Genomic DNA, 19,300 nt, shown 5'->3' with positions numbered 1-19,300 from the left:
AATGCAGAGCCTTTCCTGCTCTAAGGCCACCACACAGAGAACCCGCCAGGAGCCACCCAGCGCCTGATGCTCATTTCAAGGTGGGTCCTGCTAACATGGCTTAATTCTGAAGAAACAAGATGCCTCTCCTGTTTGAACTGAAGAGCTTTTTCCCTGTGTGGACACATGAGCATCTCCACACACACAGAGTTCAGTTAGGGGCGAACCAGGACCAGCTTGCCGGGTCCACCCAACTTCTCCCTGCTGGGGAGCGTGAGTCCAGTCTTTTGCCAATTTAACGAACCTCCTAAGAAACCTGTACTCTGTGCTGGACTTGACCTACATTTTTAAAACAGGAAATGTAAAAATAAAATCAGAGACTGATGAAGAAACAAATTTTGCCTCTTACTATTCCATTTTGTGACATTTAATACAAGAATATGTAAATGAGTCTTTGGCTAAGACTGTCTCTTGTGTGGCCAAGGCGTATTCCTCCCAGACCCCAGGCCGGCACACGGCCTGGCCAGGGTCAGACGACTTGAAAATGACAATTTCAAATCCCACGGGACTCACACTGGGGCCCTGCTCTGACGGCACGTAGGATGCAGCGGACTGTGGGAGTAACTTTGCCTTTTTAAAAACATGCCATTTCAGTGAAAATGGGAATACTTAAGGTTTAACCTGGAAGATAAACATCTATTATTTAAAACACGAAGTTCACTGTAAGAGAAGTAATTTAAATACTTCACATGTTCCACTGCGTGGGTTTTCTGTCCCTGGCACGTTCTACTGTCTGTCAAAATAATATTTATAAAATTACCTGTCATAACAACGACCTCTCTTTGCTTCAACCTAAACTAAACAAAACGTGCTATTCCATTTTCAAGGTGTAAGATCTGGTGAGTTTCCTACACATAAAAATGTTTGTTTTTAGCTGCTACGCTCACCTTCGCACTCGCACGGCAGGATGACGGGCGCAGGGAATGACTGAGGCCGAACTGACTAGGTGCTGGGATTCCCACAGCGCAAGCCCGCAGGGGCAGGGGCGTCATACAGAGGACCAGCTAATCGAGGGAAATCACTTCCCACTAAGTGTTGAGATGGTACAAACATACACCGAGCAAGAGATCCTTGTGCACAGAGCAGCAGGCAATTTAAAGGGAAATCATGCATTTAACCCAGATGTAAAATTTGCATCTTTACACAATACCCAAAGGAACTCTGCAGGAAGGAAAAAATCCAGCTCACAAGCTGGTTCCACTTTTTTCAACCCCAATTTTCCCAGTACTGGATTAACTTAAGAGACTGCATCGTGTGAGCGTTCGGTCTCCAAAACCACAGGAGAGCTTTCCCCGCAGGGCGCCGCCCACACCCCCCACCCCGCCCCGGCCCGGGAGCGAGGACGGGCCCAGGGCACGCGGTCAGCTCACAGCAGACCAGACCTCAGGCGGGCAGGGCCAAGGCTGTGCTCCCGAGCCCTCCTTCCCCGGACGGCCTCTCTGAACTCACTGGAAACACTGCACGATGGACAGGGGCAGCGGCCACCCCCCCAGGCATACGGGGCAGGCAGAGGGCCTGGCCCTTGGTGTTTATCCCCAGCGCCCGAAGGGCGGCCTCGGGCAGGGCCCGGACGAGGGCTGACGGAGGCACTGTGCAGGCCGAGGGCGCTGCCTGCCATACACCCACACGCGACGGTCACCGGCCTGCCGTCGGGCCAGCCCCGCCCTGGCACCAGCTGCTGCTGAGGGGACGGCCACCACCGCCAGCCACGGCACGATCATGAGTCCTGCTGGGCGGGGCCCGGCCCACAGCAGGGCCGAGCTGGCCACCTGTGCTGACCAGAGCCCAGCGTCCCGTGCAGGAGAAGGAGACTGGAAGCCTGGCTCGGCGAGGCCACGCCGCCCCACCCTCGAGTGTGCAGACAGGGTGCTCATGGCTCCCCAGCTGCGTGCGGGGCAGGGGCAGTGCTCAGGGAGCCAGCACCCCCCAATCCAGAGCGCCCCCCGGAGACAGAGCCGTCTGCAAAGCACAGCAGGAGAAGGGGTGGCCAGGAGGACCTGGACACGGGGTCGCTGCTGGGAGCCATCCACCTGCGAACCGGGCACAGACACTGGGCCCCAGAGCTCGGGCCGGCGTGCCCTCCGTGGCTCTTGTCCTCCTCCTTCCCACGGAGGGCAGGCTGCGCAGCGGGCGCACCTCCCTACGTCCCTGTGCTGGGTGGTACCCCAGGAGGACGACGCCCGGAAGACCCTCCCTGGGGAGAGCTTGGCCCGAAGACGAAGGACAGGGCTCTGCACGGGGCAACAGGCTGGGGGCTGCCAGCGGGAGGGAGACCCGGCCCCGAAGCAAACGGGGCGGGGATCTCCCACCGGGCCATCCCCCAGCTGAGGGTACTGGGCATCCGTGACTCAGCCACCCGTGGTGTGGCCCCCAGGAGACCATGGAGCCCCCGGTCAGAGGGGAGGGCCGGCCAGGGCCACGGATTTCCCTGTTTTGTCGTTTTTATCAAAGACGGTGGTTTCTCACCATTATCTCTGTTACACCGTCTGGCACCCCCCCTCCCACCTGCAGCGCGTGTGAGTGTTCTGACAGCTGCGATGGGGCCGCAGTGCCGACGCACAGCTCTGAACTGAGACGGTCCGGCACACGGCTCTGCCCTCAAAAGACATCAGGAAAACATCCTGGGATAATGCAGAAACCACAGCAGAATTATGGACAGTCATCAGAGGTTCTGTGCCCGAGGCGACTTTTATTCTAAAATTTCCGCAGCCTGGAACACAGAAGCCAAAGCTCTTGAATTAGAAGATTTTTGGAGGCTGACGATGTTGTTTATTGCTCTGCAAAGGTTTCCACTGCTGAGCTACTCATGGACTTTATCCCCCAGTGACTGTATCGGCTGCAGGAAAACTTGAACTGCGCTGTCCTCAGTTCTGCTGCCCAATGAAACTCGAAAACAGGTGTTTAAAAACCAATGTGCCGTACCTGAGATCGAGTGTCTGTGCCATGTGTCGGCAGACAGCGACAAAACCCCAGCTATCTTTCCTATTATTATTACTGGCAACTTCACTGCATCCTCGTGCTGACACGGTGCGACTCCCCTGAACACCCTTACCAAGACCACGCAGGCACAGGCACAGGCACCTCTTTGGTTTGGGTGGAACATAAATGGCAAACCCCCCGCTCGGGGCCCTGAGCTTCCGCAGAGCCCACTGTGTCGCGGGAACCATGGCAGCAGCTCCCGCGACACAGGTGTGTCTACAAAGAGCGAGACTGTCCAGGCCAGTGTGCGCGGCCAGCCCAGAAGGCAACGGCCACCTGCCCGGACGCTGCTGGAAGAGCAGAAGGCAGCTGCCTGCTGCCCAGCTGCCCCATAAAAGATTAATCAGCCCCATGGGCAGGTCAGCGGCGTTTGGCTGCCGGACGACCGGGGTCCGGGCTAGGGTCAGCCCTGCGTCCGAACGCTGTCTCAGCTCCTGGGGTAGGGGGTGGGGTCTGGGCTGGAGCAGGGCTGCTGGTATCGGGCAGCTCTGACCCTCAGCTCCTCAGTGGGACCAAGGAATTTCTTCCACTAGCTTCTATGTCTCTGGCTTTTGTGAAAACCTTGGCTTCCAGGTTAACGATCCTGTCTCAATCCGGTTTCCATAAGAAAAAATGGAGCAAAGCTTTGGGTAAAACAGAACACGCCGCGGACACCAGATAAAAGAAAGCACTGCTGTGTGTCCGCAGTATTCAGACACCCCCAGGAAGCCTGTTTCTTGAAATGCTGATGCTTCTGGACCCAGGGGTGCGGGGTGCTACAGGAAATGAAAAGTGATAACAGCCGACTGGCTGATTGTAACGATCTGGAGAGGATGACTGGTTCCTGGCGTGTGCCATCCTCGGTGTCGGCTCAGACGTCTTACATCATAGAAAAATACCTGTCCTGGCCTACGGGGGCAAACCTGAGCCTCAAAGCCGACCACCCTAAAGAGAGGCCCCTGCACCACGCAGGGCACGAGGCCGGGGCCGGGACCCTCCCTCGGGCCAGCCCAGCCTCCCGGTCCCCACTGCCTGGGCCAGGGTGACCCCTGCATCCCCCCGCCAGTCACCCGGCCGGACAGGGGTTACACTGGTCACTCATAACTGGCAGGAACACAAATTACAAACCTAAGGTGCTGTTTAGGAATTGACAGGCCTCCACCGAGTCTCACGTTTCTGCGACCTATTAATTATTCACACAGGCCTGGCCTCCTGTGTGACGGGCTAGATGCTATCGAGCCGGTTATTTTGGTAACTGGGTAAACAGAGCTTCATCCTTTGACCCCTGGGTCAGAGATCGTGACGACCCCCAGCCCACTCCCCCAGCCCCCACGGGGCGGCAGGAACCGGGGACCTTCCCAGAAGGGACCTCTGCCCTCGGGACGGGGACCAGGCTTCAGGGATGCAGCACAGCGGGCAGGCCTGGACAACAGCCCGGGAGGGTAGAAGGGAGACGGGGACACAGCAGGAAAGAAAAGCAGAAAAACGAAGTGAACAGAGTCGGCCTCCTGGAGCTGCAGTTCTCTCTTCGGAGGGAGAGGGAACACAGGGACCCAGGGACCCCTTTGGGGACGCGTACTCTGAGCTATCAGCAAAAAACAGTGGAAAGGCAAACTCCACGCAGCCCGACGGCTCTCTCTGCTCTCCCTCCCCAGGGAGAAGGTGGGGGAATCTCCCTCCTCAGCCCAGACCCACTGACGGCAACGGCAGGGAGCCAGCTGCGTTGCTGTCCGGGCGCTGAGCGCGGATGCGGGGCGGGGTGCGAGCAGGATGGGCTGGGAGACCGGACGGAAGGGGGGGCCCCCAGACGCACCCAGAACACCTGGCCCCCGGGGTGGAGAGGCCGCCGCGCCCAGAGACCCTCGCCCAAGAGCAGACTGACCAGCGGGCCGAGGAGGCCGGGAGGAGCCCCGCGGTCATCCCGCCGGAGAGTCGGTGTGAGCCCTGCAGCTCAGGAGACACAGAACAACGGTGTGAAGCACCAGCTCTGATTGCTCCGGGTCGGTCTGTCCTGCTGGCACCACTGGAAAGGGCCTTTGCATCCCCGTCGGAAGCTCCCGGGGCTCCTGCATCTTAAACCAGCGAGCAGCCCATGGATTTACACACACACCCGGGGCGCTGGTGGCAGAAGGTCTGGACTGAGGACACGAGGGGCCCTGGGCGCTGGGAGCCAGGACACCCCACCCTGACCCCAGCTGGACGCCTCCTGCCCGGGAGGATTCTACGTGTGTCTGAATCCTTTGGCAGTAGGGGAAAAGGCACGATTTTAAAGTTCAGGGAAACCCACACTCCCTTCCTCCCTGGTCCCATCATTACAAAGTCAGCAGAGGCCAGCGCAGACGCCAGGGCCCCTGGTACTCGCTGTGGCCGCCTCACACGCACACCCGCCGGTGGAGACGGGGGCCTCGAGGAGGACGGCCCACACCCACCCAGCTCCAGCCCGCGGGCGAGGGGAGCCAGCACCCAAGAGGGCCGTCACAGCAGCCTCGGGGGCCCAGACGCGCCCGCCGGGCACACCCACCAGGGCCGTCAAGGACCCTGGAGAGTCTGGGTGGTGGACGGTCTGCGACGCTCACTCCTGGAACCAGCCCCCGAACGATGCTGGGCAAGCCCCGTACGCATCTGTGTCCCCAAATGAAAATGGGGGACAAGACCACGTGAATGCAAAGTCCTTTCCTAATCTGAAATTGCAGTCTGAATCTGCCTGGAAAGAAGGTTCTGCATTTCGTCGCGTCTCCTAGACTCAGAGGAGGGGGCCGCAGAGGTGGAGGCAGCTCCCCCTGCATCTTGGATGCTCGGAAAATGCAGGAGTCCTCCCTGGGCCCGGCAGGGCCTCTGTCCTACACAAGGCCACTGCCCCTGACTTCACGGCAAGCTTGGGGATGCTGAAGCAAGTCGATGGGCTGGCTGTCCTAGGAGGGCAGCAAAAGCCCCTGGTGCAGTGCACACGACCGCTGGCCTCCTCTGAGCTCCATGTGACACCAGCTCCGAGGGACGGCCTGGATGCCCCGGAACCAAAACCCGGCTTCCCTCTGACCAGCTGACCGCAGAACGGCCAGTGGGAGCGACTGTCTCCCCAACGTGTGGATCAGCCTGTGGCTGAGGCTCCGGGGAGCCGCTGGGGTCAGAGGATGTGCTAAAATAACTCACAGCGTAGAATAAAACTCTGTGGTTACTGGGCTTTCACGGCAACTGAGAGAGCTTTCTGTTTTCATCTGTTTTACAATTATGTGCAAATTCTATTTTTATCCAGTTTGTGCTCCACTAACTGAAGGAGAAAACAAACCCCAAAGCCCCTCTGTCTACCTGCTCATCTCACCTTGCACACAGACTCCGTCTACGGCAGACAGATCAGAGAACTCTCCAGTACCAGCCCTCTTGCAGGAGGAATGCTGATAGAGGCTGACATTTCTGTTGGGCCTGGTTTCCTCTCGAGGTTCAGCTGTGTGGCAGGGGGAGGGGCCTTCATTCTGCTTAAACCCAGAGGCAGCCCCGCCCATCCTGCCATCACTGAGCTCGAAATAATTTTGGAGGATTCACTCTTAAGATGTTTCCAACGCGGCTTCAAGCTTCAGAATCCCTCCACCAGTCCCAGTCCTCTCCACCTCATCTACACTGAGAGATTAACACTGCCCTGGGCCCAAGACACCTGCCCGGCGGGACGGGAGCGCGGCGCTGGGACCCTGCAGGGGGTGGGATCCTTGTGCCCCCAGAAGAGGCGGGGCACGCCCTCGTCCCCAGGGCCACAGCCACCAGGCCAAGGACAGGAACGGCCCTCGCTCAGGGCCTCAGCCCCGCGCTGTGCATCTCACGACAGGGGTGTCCAAGGGGCACGAGGCTCCCTGCCCTCGCCAAGGTAATTTACAGGAAACGGGGGCTTTGGGTCATTATTTCTCTGCTGCTTTATTTTCATTTCTCCTTATTGAACAGTCTGCTTTCTCACCTTTGTAATGTCTTTTCCATTCAGCAGCAACACACTTTCTTCCAGTGGAAACCATAGCAGGAAGGGACTTAAACACCGTTTATGGACTTGGCTAAGCGCAGGCATTATCCGACCTGCCTCCGCCCGGGAGGGGACCTGAAAGGGCCGCCGGCCGCTGGGCGCTGCTGAGCCCGCTCTGCGTTTCCCAAGTCAAGCGGCCAACCAAGTGGGTATTAACCGGCGTCGAGCGCACAGCCTCCGACGTCGCCCTGACGTCACCCCGCCAACTCCAGGCCCGACTGCCGCATCGGCGGACCAGCGCTTGTCTCTGTGCCCTCCTGCCCTCGCAAGCTGTATTGTTATTTATCTAAATGGAATCAAATACAAACACGGGGTGCCCTGCCGCTTCCCCTTCCGCTTGCACCATCCCCTAAATGACAGGGTTGGGGAGCGGACTGGACAGGCGGGGGCGTAGACAGACGGGGGAGAACCGTCTCCATCAGCGCCGTGAGGCTGCAGTTCCGGGGCAAGAGGGCAAACTCGCGTCCAAGGGGACAGTCACAGGTCACATCACAGGGGTTTGGTGGGAGACGCTGGGCTGATGAGGTGACACGTGTGACCAAATGCCAATGCCTGCAGGATAGCCTGTCCGCGAGTTCACGTTTACCTCCTGGGCTGGAGGAGGGCGACAGGTTTGGGATGGCGGGCGCAGCCTGGACACCAGCTCTGAACACGTTGACTCTGACGCCAAGTACACCCATCTCCCCCGGGGTGTGTGAGGCTGGGGAGCGGCACCCGGAGCCACCCCGACAGAGCCCCGTCGGCCCCCTGCGAGGCCGGAGCAGCCCCTCCTTGATGCCACCCCGGCCCCGACACCCCACGGCAGGTCCCCACTCCTCCTGTCCCCAACTGAGAAGCAAAGTGGCGGGTCCCAGCCGGCACTCCAGTGCTGGGGCTGGTGAGCAGACCCAGGGCCCAGTGGGGCGCGTGGGCCAGAGAATCGCATCTCTAAGGGACACTGGGAAGGCTTACTTTGGGAACCACCACCTCAAAGGGTCCAAGGCTTCAGAGAGGAAAGAACGGACTCTTTAAAAGTAGCCTCTGAAAACCCCAAACCAGAGGCAGCAGCCGTGCAGACGGGCTTCGCTTTGGACAAATCTTAACGTGGTCCAAGGAGGCCTTGGTCGAGGCTCTGTTGACGGCTGCGGGGAGACGTGCTACAAGGAGGGTGGCCACGTTTGGGGAAGCAGCCCCAGGAGGTGGGCGGCCACGGCCAACGCAGGAGGGGAACAGCGGCTGCGGGCAGAGCAGGGCTGCATGCTCTTCCCATCTGTCCCCATCTGAGATCTGGGGGATGGGGCTAATTCTCAGCAGAGGGCTGGGCAGAGGTGGGCTCCATTCCCCTCGGGGCTGGAGAGGGCACAGGGCCCCTGGATTCGATTCTCTGACTCTCCCCAGAGCAGGGGCCCCAGGAGGCGTCCCCTGCCCGTCCGTGTGTGGCGTGCACAGCATCCAGCGTGTGGCGTACGCCGTGGAACCTCTGCGGCAGAATGATGGACAAAATGCAGCGCAGCTGGATCAGAATCGAGGGGCAGCTTCTCAGCAGGAGCTTCAGGCCTTGGTTCTAATAACCCTGAACACCTATTTCTACAGATTTGTTAAAGAAAAGGTCCTCAAAAATAAAGCACTTTTATTTCAAAGGTATATTTCTTTTCTTTTAAATTTTCCTATTCCAGGACACCTTAAAACGAAATAGCACCAAGGTCAAGTCTACTACGAGGTCTAGACAGCAGCCCCCAGGCCACACTGCCCACTGGCCACCATCCAGGCAGCGAGATGGACCCTCAAGGTGGCCCAGGGCATCTTCTTGGACACACTGTCTCCCCTTGGCTTCTCTTTTCCCTCTTTCCCATCTTTTCCGAGTCAAACATGACCGCTCAGGGACACATGGGGATAAAGGGCATTGTCCATCGGGACAAAGCAGTAGCCAGGCTGTACCGAGGTCACCTCAGTTACCCACCAGGAAACACAAGCAAAAGCTACAGCCGTTCTGCCTCCTAGTTGAACACCATCCAGAGGAGTCCTCCCAACCCTGCCGGGCTGGTCACGCCCCCACGATCTTCAGGGTATCGCCTGCTCCCCCAAAGCAGTTTCACCAAAGAGGAACCTCAGGTGTAACGATTACAGCTGATCTATGAGCTCCAGAAGCAAGTAGAGCAGGTACTCTCATTGTACCATTATAGGTATTGAGGAGAAAGCTGGGACTTGACTGTGTATAAAATATTTAGCTAAACTGGTTGGGAGATGAGAATTTTAGGAAAAAAAAAGACAGAAAATGAAAGGCGCTGTTAGCTGTTACCGCAAAGTGGCCTTTGGATTAAACCAGCCCCAGCTGCTGCCCCTGCAGCAGGGACAGGACGTGGGGTCGGAGCACAGTGGGTACCTGCACACTGGGGTGTCCTCCGGCCAACGCCTTCACGGCCCCCCGGCTCCCCTCCGTCTCGTAATGAGCTCTGTGGTGAGACTTGGGCTGCACCTCGATCCTCAGCTCGTACGGTCCTGAGTGTGACGGCAGCTGCCAGTCGAGGGCAGGGAGAGACGGGCTGAAAGGGAACACAGAGCATTAAACATTCATGCCACGGCTTCCCGCAGACCACAGACCCACCGAAGACTCTGGGGCCCTGAGAAGCAGCTCATCCTGCCAGGCTTGCATCTGAAATTCTCATCGATAAGGATAATGGCCTGACATAGCCAATGGCAACCCGATCGTGATGGACGCCCAGAGCCTTGTCAGGCCTTCATGACGAGCTTCTGAATAAGATGGAAACATTTTCCCGCACGACCTTAAAATATTTTCCTTCCTTCATGATAGGCCTCTAAATTATTTAACCTCCCTAATAAGATAGGTTCCAGAATTAAAGACCTTTTCAGAGTCACAGTTGTATCAGCCTGGCCTCAGAACTGGGCGGCCTGGTTCCGATCCCCTCTGTCCCACGCACGCTGTCTGTGGGCAGGAGTGAACCGTCGGGGGTGCTGCTGGGCCCCTGATAAAATGGCGGGTTTGCCCAATCTTGCCCAGCCCCCTACATCCCGTGATCCGTGCACGACAACTGGGCAGCCGCCCACCCAGGGCACGAGTGAGCTGCAGCCAAAGATCCACAGAACCAAGGGAGCGGCCCTGGGGCCCAAGGCAGATTTGCAAGCCGTGTTTGTCACTTGGAGGCTGAAGAGGGGAGAGGGGAGTGAGCCGGGCCCTGCCTGAGGGGTCCACGGGGCCCACGACAACCTCAATCTCTGGGGCACTGACAGCCTCACTGTACAGATGGGAGATGGAGGCCATTTGCCACCTGAAACCAGGTCCACGTGAGGCCAAAGGTCCTGCTCTCCCTACAGAGCGTGCTTCAGGGTCCTGCCCTGTAAAAAGACAAAAGGCTGGCCCCCAAAAGCCACAGTCCACAGGCAGAGGCCGCCAGGCCCTCACAGGAGCTGGGGTCTGGCCCACCCACTGCCTTCCTCCAACGAGAGCCCAGTGCGGGGGGGTGGCTCTGGGTCCCCACGGTGACAGCCCCTCCCCTTCCCCTCTCGGATGCAGAGCCTGACCCAACAGAGATGCTGCTCGTCAGACCTCAGAGGTGTCTGGAAGCCAAGCCAGGGCCGGCCAGGAGGGGTGCAGGGCGGGAGCAGTGTGAGGACCCCCTGCCCCCGCAGAGGTGGACGGGAGGCGCCCAGGTCTCGCCCTCCACACACAGCCCTGAAGGTGCCTTCGCTCCCGGAGTCTCCGCCGTCTGGGCGCCACGGTCCCCTCGCCCCGCTCCGCCTGTCGCTGAAGTGTTCATTTCCGCACATGCAGCAGAGACACCGTGCATGCTGGCGGCTTGTTTGGGACAGGTGGCTGGGAAGGGTGGGTTTTGTTCAGAGGCCCAGACACACGGACGCAGTGCTCGTGGCGTCTCAGCCTGGAAGGAGTCGGTCCACTGCTTCCCCCAAACGTCCCCCAGCTGCTCCGCCACATCTCAGACTATGAATCAGGGTGAGTTTTAAAACACAAAACAGTAGATAGAATAAAGGTACTTTTTGAAAGGAGAAAAAGCCCAGAAATCAGCTTGAATTGGAATCAAACATGTAATTTCTAAAAAACGTGCAAAATACTCCTGGAAAGGACAGTATATTTCGGGGGCATTCGTGGTTTTCTAGTGACGGTAGAAACGGAATCATCTCGCCATGCACGTGCAGTTACCGCTGAGTCAGCTTTGCGGGCACCCTGTCCACCCTCGGGTTCTGCAGCCCCACCCGCTGGGCCCCTCTGAGAGCACGCGGCGGTGCTGAGAGCCTGGCGGGACGCAGGCCGCGCACACCACACCCCGCTATAAAGTCTTCACTGGCTCCCAGGGACACCGCCAGCCCCGATGCCACCCGGGCAGACGGGCCTCCCAGTGGGGCTGAGCTCGACCTTCGAGCAGCAAATCAAAGGCTCTAACGTGAGAAGAGGCTGCGTCTGTGTCGAGGCAGTGAGAAATTTAAAAGCCTAGCTGGACTTACTTCACTCTGTATGACAGACTCTAGGTCTATCCACCTCATTACAAATAGCTCAGTTTCGTTTCTTTTTATGGCTGAGTAATATTCCATTGTATATATGTGCCACATCTTCTTTACCCATTCATCTGATGATGGACACTTAGGTTGTTTCCATCTCCGGGCTATTGTAAATAGGGCTGCTATGAACATTTTGGTACATGTCTCTTTTTGAATTATGGTTTTCTCAGGGTATATGCCTAGTAGAGAAAGACAAATACCGTATGCTAACACATATATATGGAATTTAAGAAAAAAAATGTCATGAAGAACCTAGGGGTAAAACAGGAATAAAGACACAGACCTACTTGAGAATGGACTTGAGGATATGGGGAGGGGGAAGGGTAAGCTGTGACAAAGTGAAAGAGCGGCATGGACATATATACACGACCAAACGTAAGGTAGATAGTTAGTGGGAAGCAGCCGCATAGCACAGGGAGATCAGCTCGGTGCTTTGTGACCACCTAGAGGGGTGGGATACGGAGGGTGGGAGGGAGGGAGACGCAAGAGGGAAGGGATGTGGGAACAGATGTATATGTATGACTGATTCACTTTGTTATAAAGCAGAAACTAAAAAAAAAAAAAAAAAAAAATCCTAACTGGAATCCGCCGCAGATACAGTGAAGTGGGCCTGTCCTACAGTCAGACGCCAGCGGAGGTGGGGCAGACCAGCACCTCCCCGGGGCCAGGACCTCTGTGCAGGCACAGAGGCCGCTTTGGAGTGTGTCCCTCAGCCCCTGTGTCCACCCTGCTGGGCCCTAAAATCACCGTCTGCATGGGAGGCCTTCCAACCCTGGGAAGCCCCTCCTCCAGACTACGTGTGGGATTCCGGGACCAACTTGCACGTGAAAACCCTCTATTCAACGGCCAACCTAAACCCAGGTTTCTTCAGGAAGCGAGACCGCAGGCGGGTGGGACTGCTCATCGCCCACCCCCCGGGCCCCCGCCTGCTGTCTACATTTTGATTCCATGTCAACAAGATGCCCCCCCCGCCCCCCGGTTCTCACTAAGTACAGCCTTGGAAAACTCAAGACGACGTGACCAAGAAGAATGGGACGGACACGTGTGTGCGCGGAGATTCCGAGATGCCCACACAAGGGAAACGCCCGAGTCACGGGCTGAGCGCAGGAGCCCCCGCCCCCCCCACCAATGTCAGGTGGCTTCTGAGAAACGTTAAACAGCAATCGAATGGGAGTTTTCCTGGTGGGCGAAGCTCCGTGATGCGTTTACCAGTCTCCCGGGCTGTGGCGCTCAGAGGCACTTTCTTGCCGTGGTTATCAGCGACACATGCGGCCACACCGCCGGGAAGAAGGACCTGCAAGCTACGGGCTTCGAGTGCGAGGCCGGCCCTCGATAACCAGCATCTTACGGGAGCTGCTCCCGACCCCCAGACAAACTGCCCAGCTCAGCACACCCCGCCCGGAGGGGACCACGTCTCCGTTTAGAATATCCAACGTACTAATCTGTTCTGTTATCTTATACATACTGTTGATCTAAGTGAAAAGACTGTCCTTTGCTGCAAATAGAAAAGAAACAAATGAAAAACAAAAGTTAGGTTCACCTGACTCCCAGGAAATTAAAAAACCAGTGTGTGCGACGGAAAGGGAAGAAAGGAAGGATGGAGAGTGCAAGCCCTCGCCGTCCGCGCAGGGCAAGCGTCTTCTGAGCCGTCCTGCACTTGAACACGACAGAGGAACAGATCTGGGAAATACCTGGCTCCCGAATCACGGACAAAGCCAGCAACACAGTGTGCACAGTTTCAAGTTAGAAGGGTCCACAAAATAAATACTGTAATATAGACAATTAAAATTATTGTTTTGGGTTGGAAATTTTCAACATGAGTTTGGCAGCTCCACAAAAAAATGTAAATGTATCTCTGATTCAGAGAAAAGGCCTAAGACTGGAAGGAATGTTCCAAGACGCAGCGGCCCCTGCTGCGAGGACGGTGATTCACGGCTGCGCTGTCCCAACGCAACCCCGTCACGGGCCCTGCAGCCGGAGTGTCATTCCTGGGGGTCACCAACGACCCGGAGAGGAGCCGCCACGGGGACCACATCAGGAGAGTTCTCTCATGGCCTCAGCCCAGGGCTGCTGAATAACTTCAAACTCACCTCCAACTTAATTTGATTTTTTAAAAAGTCACACTCAATGCAGCCAAGACAACACACGGTTAAATTCGAATCTAAGATGCAGCTGATCTGTACAAACATAAGCTATTTTACATTCTCTCCACACACTCACGTATGTATCTCATAATCAACCAGAGAAATTACCTCCACAGCTGGGCATATATCTGTAAGTATTTTTACACAAAAGGGATAGATCTTAACAAAATAAAATATATAGTGTGATACCCTGGCTTTTTTCATGTAAAGATCACATGTTGAGCATTTTAGCATATTGTTCAAAAATGGTTTGATCTCAGCGTCACATCTTGTCCTGTAGATGACTGATCAGTGCTCTGTGGATGGACTTGTGGGTTGCTCCCAATTTGTTGCCCTTATCAATACCAGAGATGTGAACATCCAGTGTGACACCCTGGTGGCCTTTCTGGTCATTTCCTCAGCACAGATCCACAGCCTCCGTCAAAGAGCATGACCACTTGGGGCTCCTGACGCCTCCCGGGGGTCAGGTCCTCTGCACGGCCTCGCCAACACAGGGCCCGATGGATTTAATCTTTGCCAAACCACACAGGGAAGGGCACTCTGAGGCTGCATCTTCCTGTAACACTGTAACACGCACCCATCACGTGGTAACAATAAACTGAAACACTCTGAACTCCCAGTGGTAACATCTCTGAAAGTCTCCAGGCCTCTCAAGCGTCCCCTGACCTCTTACACGTATTTGACTAACTGGCAACGTGGGACTCCAGGCCCCCCACACCCCAACTCCAGCCCCTTCGGGGTCTCCAAAGGCCACTCCGGGATGACGGCCACTGTCCTTAATATCAGCTTGTCATTGTTGGGGACACTGGCTGAAGGGGACACAGATCTCTCTGCAACTCTCTGTGAGTCTGGAATTCTTGCAAATAGGTTTTTCTAAATGGCTGTTGTGCACTCGGTACGTAAGGACCTGAATCACGTTCCTTTTGCTCTCGTTTAAAGAAGAAGAGTCTGGGGACTTCCCTGTTGTTCCAGTGGTTAAGACTTCACCTTCCAATGCAGCGGGTGTGGGTTCAATTCCTGGACAGGGAGCTAAGATCCCACATGCCTCGTGGCCAAAAAAAAAAAAACAACAAAAAAGAAGAGGTTGGAGGCCGCGACTCACAGCCCCCCTCCCCCCCCCCCCCCCCCCGCCGAGGAGCGACGCTGGTGCCCCATCGGTGCTGAGTGTCTGCGGTTTCCACCTGTTACCACGGGCACCATCACCCCGCCCCCCGGGCTGAGGGGTGGACCAGGCCCATGGTCTCCCCGAGCCACCAGGAGCCCCGCTGTGAGTGGGTGTTAAGCAGCCGGGCTTGGCCTGGCCGGCCTTGGCCTCCAGGCTGGGGACGCCGGCTCATGTGACACAAGGAGGGGAGTCACACGACCCGCCCCGGGGCCCCAATCTGAATCCCCTGCTCTTGGAGCTGCTGACACCGTCCACTTGCCACCAGAAAGCCTTTCACGTCCTATTGAATCTCTGTGCTTCCTTCATGTGGGAAAAGGATGAAGGATCTTTTCTGACGCTTAGTTCACGGCCTGGAGCCTGAAGCCCACCTCGCCACGGGCATGCAGAGCCCGAGACGAACCTGAACTTCTCTCAGCCCGTGTCTCCCGCCCCAATCCAGGCCCTGCCCCAGCTGCCCGGGGCCCCTCCTCCGTGCCCGGCCACTGTGGTCACCCGCTTGGGGCTTCCCTGGGTACCCGCGAGTCCAGGGCAGTCTTTCCAGCACACAAAGGATTTCACAGACAGCCTCCCGCACTTCAGCAAAAGCTGTGCCGCCCCGGAGCAGGTGTTTATCAGACTGCAGCTCTGACCTCGGCACCACCGACTGCCTGCACACGCCTCGATACCAACCAAACCCGCCCCTGAGCAGGACCCAGGGACACCAGCTGACCCGCCAGGCTCCGCGGGGGCAGCCTGCCCATGACATGTTTCTCCAGCACAGGAGACCCAGCTTGGAGCGCGGCTGACCGCGGGGACACGGACGGCGGCCATTCGCACTGATTCAAAACCAAGGTCGTGGCAGGGCCCAGGGCTCCGGGCTCCGGACAGCCTCACTCAGTCCCGACCACCCCTCTGTGCTCCCGATGGCCAGTGGGGCGGGGCTCGGGCCGGACCTGCTCACCCCAGGCCTCTCCATTTAAACCACTTCCTCGGCCACCGCTACCACCACGGAGACGCCAGAACCCGCCTCTGAGGGAACGGCACGCACCACTTCGCCAAAACTCGGAGCCAGATGCCAGCAAGGCCCCGATTCTGCACCAATTCGAGGAAAACCCGTGAACACCAGGGACAGAGGAGTGTGCCAGGTGACCCGGACTGGGGCCTGCCGAGCCCCCACAGCGGAGCGCGGGGAAAAGAGAGATTTCTGCACCGGAGCCGATCGGGAGGCCTGGAGTTGGAATCCGACCACCTTGGAGAAAGTACGTCAGGGGAGTCTGGACACTTGCTCGGTGATACCAAGGGATTCTCTTAAATCACATATCAGTGTCGGGTACGGTATCTACCGGTGTCATGATTCGTTTCTAAAACTGAGCCCCCATCTCTGAAAGACACGCTGAATATCGATGGGTAAGACTTGACGAGGTCTGGGATTTACCGCAAAGTAACGGGTGTGGGTGAGGAGGTGAGGCAAGGGGACCACAAGTAATCAGTCAGTTAGGCGTGGGCGTGGCGACCCGTGACTAGTCTGACTCGTGTACACGTTTGGTTTTCTGTGATACAGAGTGAAAGAGTGAAGCTGAGAAACAGGCACTCAAGTTACCGCGGTGATATTCCAGGGCCGGGAACTGTCAGGGATTCTCTTTCCTATTTGTTTATCGGCATTAAAAAGTATCCACAGGGCTTCCCTGGTGGCACAGTGGTTGGGGGTCCGCCTGCCAATGCAGGGGACATGGGTTCGTGCCCCGGTCCGGGAAGATCCCACATGCCGCGGAGCGGCTGGGCCCGTGAGCCATGGCCGCTGAGCCTGCGCGTCCGGAGCCTGTGCTCCGCGACGGGAGAGGCCACACAGTGAGAGGCCCACGTATAGCAAAAAAAAAAATAATAATAAAAAATAAAAAAAATAAAAATAAAAAGTATCTATAGTGAAGGATATGAATTTTAAACCCCCAAATCATCTACTTTCTCACCCTCCTGTTCTTGCCCTGGCGAGCTCGGTGACTGTTCTGAGTCAGAGGCAGCGACTTCCCTAAACTGGCTGCACCCGAGCCTGGAGCCCTTCTGGAATCTTCTCCCGGAAAAAAGGCCTTGTCCACTCAACGTCAGAGAACCAACGTGCACTGGACATCCCACCGCAAGGTGCCACATACGAGAGCCTCAGCAAAGCCCCTATGCTGTGAAGTTCTCCCTCCGTGTAGACACCCGGGGAGGGTGGCTTGCTCTTTTGTTCAGATGGTTTGGGTAGAATCCTTTCAATTCTGAATTTTCTGAGACCTAAGGCTCATATGGACTTATCACTTAGAAGAAAACTGTAAAAGCTTTCAGGACTCTTCTGTTTCTAAAAGAGCTGAAGCTACAAACTGAACTTGGCAGGACTGAAGTCCGCCTGAATGAGAGAGAGAACCAGAGGAGAAGGGGAAGGACATCACCCCAACTTCAAAGTAACGCATTTTCCCAGGGTCGGGAGCCCATGGCCGCCTAACTTACTTGCTTTGTTTTGTCTTTTCCCCTCTAATTTTAAAAAAGGTTATCAGCTCAGTTCTTGGCTATTTAATCAAGCAGGGTCTCCGGGCCGCCAAAGGCTCCCGTGGGCCAAGGCTTGGCCGGGACCACACACCTCGCCCCAAGGTCCACCCAGCTCCCCCCGGGGCCCCCGACAGGCATGGGTGAGAAAGCTCCTCCCACGCCAGAAAGGTCGGCCTTCCTGGAGGGCGCCCTGGCAAAGCCGACCTCTCCGCTGATGACCCCCCAGAGGTTCACGGGCCGTGGGTGGCGTCCTCACCCACCCACCCACCCTCCCAGGGAGCAGCTCTCGGGGAAGGGCTGGCTGTGATCCATGAAAGGCCAAAGTCCTTCGGGGTTGGCCTTGCACGTCTGATGGGTCTGGAAGGGATGGGACCGGGGGGCGGGCCTCAGACAGGAACTCACGGCCGGGGGTCTCAGGTGGTCACCCCCAGCTGTTGGGACTGGCTTCCCCTGCACTGTCACTCAGATGGCGCTGAGGGGACTCGGGGACAGGACTGGCCACGAGGAGGATGGTGGCCTGGAGGAGGTGCCCTGACCACTCCCGGAGGCTGGGAAAGTGCTTTTACGGAGACGTTGGTGGGTGAACAGGGGGCCGAGGGACACAGCCGGGCAGTAAACTGCAAGGAGGCCAGTGAGGTGAGAGGAGAGCCCCGCGTCGGCCTTCCCACCCTCGGGGTGCTGTAGACGGGGCACCCGCGCCCCGAGAGTCTGCGGCCAGTGACCTGTCGTGAGGCCCAGGATGCCCCCCGAGGCCCGTCTGGGTCACACCAGTGCCAGACCCCTCCTCGCTGCCACCTCGGCCCTGACGTGTCCCGACTGGTCCCCAGCGTGTTCCCGTGCCCTGGGGACTTGGGGGGGCATGGATGGGGTCTGGTGCCTGGTGTGTGTTCGGGAGGCGGGCAGCCCAGGAAGGGCACCTGCTCGTTCTCCACGCTCTCGGAGGCTCTGCCAGGCCCAGGTCTGCTCAGGAATCCAATTCAAACTCAGTCACGACCTGGAACTTTCAGAACAAGAACAGCAAGGTCACCGTGGAGAGATTCTTTTTTTTTTTTCTTAATGATCGATTCAGGAATTTCGTAAGAATCCGTTGCTTTTAGCGGCTCCACCGAGCAGGGTGTGGAGAACCCCAAGGGGCGAAGACTTCCTTCCGGCTTTCCGGAAAACGGCCGTCACCCTCACTCTGCACCACTCGTCCACCCCGCCGCCCCCCCAAAACAGGCCAGTTTCACATAAGCCTCTCAGGCCCTGCCGTCCAGACTTGCATCCCGACCGTTCCCACCGCCCTGCACCTGCACGGGGGGAGCCAGGCAGCCTCCAGGACCCCCAGGCAGACTGGACCCGGCCCCTCTCCCCGGGGCGGACGGCTACCTGGGGTCTCCTCCTCGGCTCGCAAGAGGGCGGCATCGCTGCAGGGCCCTCCTCTTACAGAGCCGGCCCTCTGTTCTCCAGGAAAACAAGCCCTCCAACTCCTAAAACGTCTCCCGAGAGAAGACACGTCTAAGGACACCAGGTGCTCCTACAATGCAGTGTGGGGGCAGCCCAGTGGGACAGAAAGAGCTCTTGTCCAGAAATCCAGCTGAGGTGGAAAATAAGCTACTTTGGAGGAATTTCTCAAACTACTGGGGCTACTCCTGACCCAAGACTAGACAACTGCATTTGCACCCAGTTCCTCCGTCCCCGGGGACCAGAACTGTCTAGACAAGGGAGGACGCTGCCTTTCCCTCACGTCCACTCTTGGAGTAGAACAAAGGGCACAGAGAGGGCCCGTGCCCTGGATGGTGGATGGATGTCGTCTGGGTGGATGGAAAGAAGGCTGGGTGGCTGGGTGGGTGGGTGGATGGGTGGAGGCATGTTTACTTGGTGAGGACCCCTGTGGGAAGTTGAGCCCTGGATGGTCCCTCTGCTTCTCCACTGGCCCTCATGCTTGTTACAGGGGGTAGATGCCAGCGTGTTTGTGACTGTTACTGGGCCCCAAAT

General features: G+C 57.4%; 1 protein-coding gene across 5 annotated transcripts in view; it reads right to left on the bottom strand.

The window, feature by feature from the left end:
- The window catches only part of NFATC1 (nuclear factor of activated T cells 1), a 101,670-nt gene that overhangs the window by 60,326 nt on the left and 22,044 nt on the right, over window positions 1-19,300 (bottom strand). For all 5 annotated transcript variants that reach the window (XM_082639993.1, XM_082639996.1, XM_082639995.1 and 2 more), the window contains exon 3: window positions 9,363-9,522. In XM_082639993.1, the coding sequence (XP_082496119.1) occupies window positions 9,363-9,522 (160 nt within the window). The remainder of the gene's footprint in view (window positions 1-9,362; window positions 9,523-19,300) is intronic.

Source organism: Mesoplodon mirus (assembly GCF_964341445.2).
Source record: "Mesoplodon mirus genome assembly, chromosome: 13".
In the NCBI taxonomy this organism is placed as follows: domain Eukaryota; kingdom Metazoa; phylum Chordata; class Mammalia; order Artiodactyla; family Ziphiidae; genus Mesoplodon; species Mesoplodon mirus.
This window is presented reverse-complemented; position numbering and strand designations above follow the sequence as displayed.